Source organism: Lepidochelys olivacea, assembly GCF_965140295.1.
Source record: "Lepidochelys olivacea isolate rLepOli2 genome assembly, chromosome: 14".
In the NCBI taxonomy this organism is placed as follows: domain Eukaryota; kingdom Metazoa; phylum Chordata; order Testudines; family Cheloniidae; genus Lepidochelys; species Lepidochelys olivacea.
In genome coordinates, this window is record NC_140424.1 from 15,978,490 (window position 1) to 15,987,354 (window position 8,865).

Consider the following 8,865-nt stretch of genomic DNA (forward strand, 5'->3'; position numbering starts at 1 on the left):
CCTGCTTCCGTATTGCCTCCATCTCCATTGAAGGAGTCAAACAACACGGCTGGGGTAGTGGTGGCTGAACCCCCTAAAATGGCATGCAGCTCATCATAGAAGCGGCATGTTTGGGGCTCTGACCCAGAGCGGCTGTTCGCCTCTCTGGTTTTCTGGTAGGCTTGCCTCAGCTCCTTCAGTTTCACGCGGCACTACTTCAGGTCCCTGTTATGGCCTCTGTCCTTCATGCCCTGGGAGATTTTCACAAAGGTTTTGGCATTTCGAAAACTGGAACGGAGTTCTGATAGCACGGATTCCTCTCCCCAAACAGCGATCAGATCCCGTACCTCCCGTTCGGTCCATGCTGGAGCTCTTTTGCGATTCTGGGACTCCATCATGGTCACCTGTGCTGATGAGCTCTGCATGGTCACCTGCAGCTTGCCACGCTGGCCAAACAGGAAATGAGATTCAAAAGTTCGCGGTTCTTTTCCTGTCTACCTGGCCAGTGCATCTGAGTTGAGAGTGCTGTCCAGAGCGGTCATAATGGAGCACTCTGGGATAGCTCCTGGAGGCCAATACCATCGAATTGTGTCCACAGTACCCCAAATTCGAGCCGGCAACGTCGATTTAAGCGCTAATCCACTTGTCAGGGGTGGAGTAAGGAAATCGATTTTAAGAGCCCTTTAAGTCAAAATAAAGGGCTTCATTGTGTGGACGGGTGCAGGTTTACATTGATTTAACGCTGCTAAATTCGACCTAAAGTCCTAGTGTAGACCAGGGCTAAGGTGCCACAAGGACTCCTCGTTGTTTTTGCTGATACACCCTAACACTGCTACCTCTCTGAAATCTAGCTAGAGAATTCCCAATATGGAAGCCAGAGGGAGCTAGGTATATATTAGGTTCCACATTACCTGGTGCCTGAAACCAAAGCCTGAGACTTGCCTATAATTTATGAAGCTCACTATCTTGTATGTTTATTCACACAGTTATTAAGCCTTGTCTTCATGTGCACTGGGCTCACTATAAAACCTGAGATGGAGTCTTGAAAGGTAGTCTAGTTCTCCCAAAGGCCTGGACTAGAGCATGCAGACATTACAATTTACTAGTAACGTTCAGATACAATTATTTTGTGGGTGGCCTGAACCATCTTAATTTGGACTATTAGTTTTTAAGCTACTAGCCCAGCTGTGCTACAACTGAGGACATTTTAGGTCATTATTCTTACAGCCTTGCCCTCCATGCCAAAGATCTGTGCAGTCAATGGAGTGTACCACCCATGTATGCCTTGCCATTTCACATAGTCGGAGGTCATGGGAGAGAGTTGCCAAGGAATAGAACCGTGACTAATACAGTAAATGTGGCATAAAGAGGCCTCTTCCCTTTGCTATACATTGGAATTGAGAGCCTCTTGAGGCAGCCTTACAGAATACTGCAAGCCAAAATCAAATTTTTTTTTGGACTGGTAAGTAAAAAAAAAAATCTTCTCCCTCCCCATCATCTTACTAAGGGCAGACAGAGTCTGCTTGGGCTGGTAGATGTTTGCTGACCATTTTGCAAGGCATAAAGGTGTTTATTAAAGTTATTTGTATTATGGTCGTGCCGAGGCGCTCCGGTCACGGACCAGGACTCCATTGTGCTAGGTGCCGTATTAACACAGAACAAAGAGCGACTCCCTGCCCCAAGGAGCGTACGCTCTGTCCCTGCACTGTTCTCAGCTGTCCTGCAGTATGGAGGATGAGCCCCTAAGGGACTTGTTTCTTGGACAGTCGCTGTCGATCTCCCACTTTTATTATCATACCTATTTTGTTCGCCATTATACTGAAGATTGTGGAAAACGGGATACCGAAGTTGATCCCCCATCATGTTACATTTCTTCCACTGCAATTCTGCTTGTGTCCCTTGTCTGGGTTGCCATCCTCCCCAGCCGGCTAACAGCTGGAAGGGTGTGAATGCCACTTAGAGGGACAAAATTCTTACCTCCTCTTGCCCCAGCAGTGGCCAGCACCAGCAAATGCATTTGCTTGTAACTCAGACACTATAGCATTTTAAATTATGTCTCCCCCTAGTGGTCAAATGACCTGGGCATGAGAGTGGAATCAATTTTGACCCTTTGGCAACCCTGTAGATCAGCAGGAAGGCTACATTGAGAAGGTGAGACGAGCATGTGGGCAGGAGCATACAGTGGGCATGGAGGGGAGACAGCCATTTCACACTGGGTGCAGGAAACTGAGTGCAGAAACTGCCTAGCCTGCCTAGGAGGGGCTGCCTGCCTGCCTTAAAACCTACCCTCCAACCTCACAGTATTTAAGTTAAATATTGAAGGAAAGCTGGTATATTATGTATATTATGGCAAATCCATCTTTAAAGTATTAGATCTCTTTCCCCACAGGCTGCAGAGTCCAGTTTTCATGGAGAAATGCTAGCCATAGAAAATACAGGGGGAAGAGCAATACAGTAAATGTGGGCCATCACAAGGGACACGCTTGAAGCTGGACCATTTTCTACAGGCCATCAGAGTCGTCTTTAGGAAGTTTAATACAGGGAGGGCTGGGGCTACTCGGGCTGGGAAACGACAAATGGTTGTACGCCTAATTAGGAGACTGTTGGTTGAAAATAGAGCAGATGGTATTGAACTGATAAGATGTAAACAGCAGTAATAATTAGCACTAAGAGGGCTTTTAATTCGTAACTCATTCTCACAGCCCTCAAGCCCATTTGACAGAAGGGGAAGGTGAGGCAGGGTAAGTAAGTGGCTTGTTCAAAGTCACAGGAGGACACTGGAGACAGGCATTTTTGAGAGAGAGAGAGAGAGAGAGAGAGAGAGACTGATCTTAGATGGCCAGGATCAATCCAGTCCTCTGACTAGTCATTTTCTCCAACGTATTCGCCTAATAACTGTATTATTTAATTCAGGAGGGGTATTTAGTTGCTGACGTGTGCATGAGAAGTTGAACCCAGGGTATTTGTGAATTGCTTGATGCACTGGATTGAAACAGCTTGGAGGTATTGCACTGGGGGGCAAACCTCTTCCCTGCCTTTGTATAGTATGTGGCACAGCTTGGGATGTGCACGTTTGTTTATAGACTAGCACTGCCATGAGACATGTCTCTAGGCTGTTGAATGTGGTTACAATGTGGGCTATTATTAAGGGGAGTTTTCTTTGCAGGGGTTAGGGAACGGATGGGATATTGCTCTGGGAGGGGTTAATGCAATTCCAATACCTTTTTCCATCCCATACTACCTTCAGTTCCTGGGATGTCCATTGAAGGGCGGGGCTTGTTGGTACTCCACAGCAGAGGGTAATGTTAAAATGTGTGGGACTGAAATGGCAAAGGGGGACTCTGACTAATGAATGGAGGAATGTTTCAGTGACAAGCCTGCCGACGGACCATGGACACGTTCCAGGATGTGTTCCAGAAGGTGGAGAAGATTGGGGAAGGCACCTACGGAGTGGTGTACAAGGCAAGGAACAAACGGACAGGCCAGCTGGTGGCTCTGAAGAAGATCCGTCTGGATTCGTGAGTGTCTGAAATCCACGCTCCCAACCAGGGTCCAGCTTACACTTTCCACCCTGAAGCCAGACCTCTAGGGTCATGCCAACGCTAGGGATTGTAACCTTGTCTGATAGGTTTTCCCAACACAGCTACTGTTGTAACATGGTTAGGCAACCCACATCACAGCAGTAAGAAGCCACGATAGTGCCCTGCTGGGCTTGTCTATAGCACAGTTTAGACCCCTTAGGATAAAAACCCGGTCTGTAAGGGAGCAGCAAACAGTGCTCTCTCCAGTCAAGCTTGAAATCGTTATCAAGCACAGCTGTGCCCAAACCATACTCGAGAATCATAATCTAGCCAGGCCTGTTTGTGCTTCACTGTAGACAAGGCCTAACCTTCTTAACTGCACACAATCCTCACACCTCATTCAAACTCACTGATCAGCATGACAAGCTAAAAGCTCCCTGACAGGAATGGGAAACATGTGTCAGTCTGAGAACAAATATTCTAAGATCAGTTTCTGTGGCACAGAAACTGGCCTGCTTTACGCTCCTCGTCATAACATTCCCCTCTGCGTGCTCCTTCCCAAGCTGGTTTTAAAGCCGTTCTCTCCCTAGCATGGACAGCCTCAAACCAGGGCCAACACTTGTTGGAACTTGGCTAGGTTGACTTTGCGCATGCCAATGGGACAACCAGGGCTTGGGGCTCTCCCTCAGCCGTATAAAGAAAGGCCAGATTTTCAGGAGCACTCCTCACCCACGATGACATGTATGACTGAGCTCTTTTGAAAAGCTGGCCTCAGTTATGTGTGCTGAGCACTTGAAAATCTGATCCTGAGCTCTCCTGAAAATCTCGGCCTAAGTTGTCTAGATATATATGGAGAGGGTCCTAGATCGAGAAACCTTATATTTTCTGTCCTAAGCCCCTGTGGGTATCCACCAAAAAGAAATGTCGGAAAGGAAGATGTCCTTGAGCCACATGACCAGCTGAATTGGCATTTACCTGCTAATGTCACCCAGGAAATAATGGGATTGCAATAAAGTCTGTTTTCCCCACAGGGAGACAGAAGGGGTTCCGAGTACAGCAATCCGAGAAATCTCTCTGCTCAAAGAGCTTAAGCATCCAAACATTGTGAGGTAAGAGAAGCACTCAGTCTGGCCATGGACTTGGGGCAGTCAGGTCATTGCAATACGACTCATTCACAACTGATCAAGTGCAGTTGAGTCAAGCTGAGGAGCATAAAGATGTAAACAAACGTCTCCCAGCTTTGTGCGTGCCAAGTAAAAGGGTTGTTGATAAAAAGGCAACGGACAAGGCATTTCCCAGTCAGTCACTTATAAAAAAATGGTTTTCTGCTTGCTCTCCGCCATAACCACTCACTTAGCTATTTTTCAAACAGTAAGTGCCGATCAAAGTCCCTGAGTGTTATACAGTCATTACCCTGACACAGGACAACGGAAAAGGCCACAGTTCCGGTTGATGGATTGTATTTTTAGACACAGAAGCACATTAAGAAGTGTCTGGACCTTAAAAATCAGATGAACAATCGCGGTGAAGAGCGTGAATTAGCGTTCAAAGTGGAGTACGTTTACAAGTCCGTAGTCTTCATGTGTTTTTTCCTTCTGCGGTTGCATTAGTGCTGTAGAGAACTTAACAGCCTTTTTCTCCACTGGGCATCTTAAACGTTTTTTCCCCCTGGAAATTTCCTTAGTGTTTTTGTTTTTTTTAAAACGTGGTCACCTTGCTGAGCTAATGGAGAAGACGATTGTGGCTGCGAGACTTGGGTGGAAAAATTCAAATGCAGGAAACATGATGTAAAAATATGTCTGGGTGTTGACAATCAGACACCAAACAAACAGAAGTGGAGATAGATGGCTAAGGGAACCGAATGCCATGCTTTGGCTATGAAAGACACCAGGGTGTCTTACAGCAGGGTTCCAACTCTTGGCGGGTTGGTTAACTTCGCCCCTTTCCTCAGCATTAGCCAAGCTTTCCTGGCCAAGGCTTACTCCTTTCTGAAAGACCTTCACAAGTGAGATTTCCTCTCCCCTCCTTAAAATCCAGGCCAGAGCTGCCGCTCAGGAGTTGCTATTTTGGAGAGCAGCAGCAGCAGAGGGCTGCAGGTGACAGTTACCCTTAACGAGATTCGAAGTACAGTTACACATTCATGAAAGAGCCACAGCCAGCCCGGGTCAGCAGACTCAGGCTCACGGGGGCTATAAATCTGCAGTGTAGACGTCTGTGCTCAGGCCTGGAGAACCCACGAGGGGGCGAGGGTCTCAGAGCCAAGGCTGCACATCTACACTGCAGTTTTACGGAGCTGCAGCCCGAGACCTGGAAGCCCAAGTCAGCTGACCCAGGTTCCAAGACTCGGTGCTGTGGGATTTGTATTGCCGTGTCGATGTACCAATAGATTCCAAGGCCAGAAGGGACCGTTGTGATCATCTAGTCTGACCTCCTGACCAGCACAGGCCGGAGAACTGCCCCACTATAATTCCGAGAGCTGAGCTCCCATCTGGATTTAAAAATGGTCAGTGATGGAGAATCCACCAGGACCCACCTAATGTGTATTGGCTACATTTTTGCTTTCATCAGGCTGTCCTTGTTCTTTTCAGGAATGTCCATTCACATGCAGGCTGGTTTGCCCCCCCCCTCCCCCAAACTCTTCCCTCCAGTCTTACCAGACACAAATGGCCAGCTCCTCAACTGGCATAGCTCTGCCTTTCAATGGAGCTATGCCAAGTTACACAAATTGGAGATCTGGCCCTATTGTCCCATTTACAAACTAGCTGCTGCTAATATAATGTAGTTAGATAATAGCTAGTAAGGCGCGAGGCATTTCAAATAAATCCTATTCCATTCAGCTGCTGAGGAAAAGAAGCTAGCAGAGGGATTGCTAGAAGAGAACCCTATATATATTACCCACTGTCCTGTTCTACCGCTTCTTTCGTTACAGAAATAAGTATTGGTTTGGAGCACTGCAGTATAAAGCTGGTCGGGACTGTTTTTAATAAGACAGGTTATGGTTGTGTTTTGTTCTTAGGCTTCTAGATGTTGTGCACAGTCAGAAGAAGCTGTATCTGGTGTTTGAGTATCTGAATCAGGACTTGAAAAAGTACATGGACTCGTCTCGGACAGGGGAGCTCCCGTTAAGTTTGGTAAAGGTACAAAGTTTAGAGAAGTAAGAGTGCCACCTTGGCAAAATACCTACAGGCGGTTAAGGCCGTGTTTATACCTGCTGCCCTCTGCTGGATGGACCCAGAACTACTCAGCTGTGTGTTAGACTTTATAGCGATAGCGGAAATTGTTGGTAAGCTGCCATAGTAATTAACTGACTCCCACGGAAGGCAGTGGGAGCTGTGAGAGCTCAGCACCTCTGCAAGTCAGGCCCAAGGTGCTGTTTGATCTGAACAATTCTAGACAGTATTGTCTGGTTCGTTAATTTCCTAACCATTTCCAGACTTCTCAGCTTGGTGGACCAACAACAAAACAAAGTGAAGTTGGGGGAGACAGTCCAGGGAGCTACTGCTAATTATTTTTATAATGAGCAACACGCTGCTGGCAGTATCAGTGTCAGCACACCGTGGATTTGACTCCTTCCCTCCCCGAGACAGCAGGGACAGGAACATTTCAGGAACAACGTCTTGCTGGGTTGTGGTCAGAACCTCTGTCGTGGGCCTGGATGGAGCTGGAGTGACAGTATCCGGGCTGTGGGGGAGAAGTTAAGAACATAAGAATGGCCCTGCTGGGTCAGATCAAAGGTCCATCTAGCCCAGTATCCTGTCTTCCGACAGTGGCCGATGCCAGGTGCCCCAAAGGGGAATGAACAGAGCAGGTCATTATCAAGTGATCCATCCCTGTTGCTCATTCCCTGCTTCTGGCAAACAGAGGCGAGGGACATCATTCCTGCCCATCCTGGCTAATAGCCATTGATGGACCTCCATGAATTTATCTAGTTCTTTTTTGAAGTTATTTTGCAACCGTGAAATATTTTCCGTACAGACGTTGGACACTTCCTTAATGAAGATCTACCGTATTTCAAAGGTTGTAATTTAAACAAGCCCAGTTTTCCACATTGTCTCATTGCATGGATGTCTGAAATCTCTCCTTTTAGAGCTATCTGTTCCAGCTGCTGCAGGGTGTGAATTTCTGTCACTCGCACAGAGTCATTCATAGAGACTTAAAGCCTCAGAATTTGCTGATCAACGAAGTGGGAGCCATCAAACTGGCAGATTTTGGTCTGGCTAGAGCCTTCGGGGTTCCACTGCGGACGTACACTCACGAGGTAATGGCTGTGTCCCATCTGATCTAAGGTGCCTTCACCTGGGTATTTTAGTGCCACTCTCTCTCTCTGGTTTATCTAATCTGAATTATTTGACTCCTATGAAAAATAATGTAATCTATGAATTTCTAATATGCCCATCACTGTAAAATCTGTGTATCGTTCACTACAGTGGCCTGCCCTGTTGATTACATGACACTTCCTATGTGGTTGGAAAGGGCATAGATGGATGTTGTACATAAAGAATCTTTCCAAGCTGAACACAGCAGGAACTGTCCCTTGCTAAGAGCAGAGATCTGTGTGTACCTGCCAAGTGAAACTAGACTAAAGAAGGGGTAGTCAATAGGTGCATCGTGGGCCAAATCTGGACTACCAGATGCTTTTGAACAGACCCCAACATCTTATTTACCTTTTTTTTTTTTTTTTTTTTTTAATTTTCTAGTCTTGAGTCTGGACCTCGACAAAAAATAATTGTTTCCCCCTGGACTAATGCTTTTGTTTTGGTTTCTTGTAGGTGGTAACCTTATGGTACCGGGCCCCCGAAATCTTGCTGGGATGTAAATACTATTCGACTGCAGTGGATGTCTGGAGCATTGGCTGTATCTTTGCAGAAATGGTAGAATAGGTTTAACCACTTTCTAAGCGAATGGTCCCTTCTTTTTAACATCTCAAGCCGGCTCACGCTTACCCATTTCTTACCATGGTCCTGGGCGGCACTCAAAAAGAGAACCAATTATTATATGGTGCCTTTATCCGCTGGCCCAAGAGGGCTTTCCTGACTTTAATCAGGTTTGGCAATATCCAAGCTGAGTAGCTAGAGATTGATATCCCCATTTTCCAGATGTGGAAACTGAGGTCCACAGACCTTGTGATTCACCTAAGGTCATAGAGAAGCAGGGCTTGGTACGGAACCCAGATCTGCTAGTTGCTAGACTGCTGCCCAACCTCCAAGCCACATGGTTTCCCAATTATTTAGAAAAAGGAGGGCATCCCAAAATGTCCTCTATGGGCTGCAGTCATGGCCCTTGCCTGTCTGAGTTGGGTCAGAGCCGGCCCATTGTGCCCCGAGCACGTGCAGGGTAGGAGTCTGTTCCAGACGAGCACGCTGGC

At 46.9% G+C, this 8,865-nt stretch overlaps 1 protein-coding gene across 1 annotated transcript; it reads left to right on the top strand.

Moving 5' to 3' along the window:
- Positions 1-2,106: 2,106 nt before the first annotated feature.
- On the top strand, positions 2,107-8,380 carry LOC311530239 (cyclin-dependent kinase 3-like; the record flags this gene model as incomplete). The annotated part of the gene is made up of 6 exons (XM_084646704.1): positions 2,107-2,130; positions 3,349-3,497; positions 4,532-4,609; positions 6,517-6,637; positions 7,588-7,758; positions 8,270-8,380. The coding sequence occupies exons 2-6, from the start codon at positions 3,370-3,372 to the stop codon at positions 8,378-8,380; spliced, it is 609 nt and encodes a 202-aa protein (XP_084502830.1). The 5' UTR covers positions 2,107-2,130; positions 3,349-3,369.
- Positions 8,381-8,865: the final 485 nt, after the last annotated feature.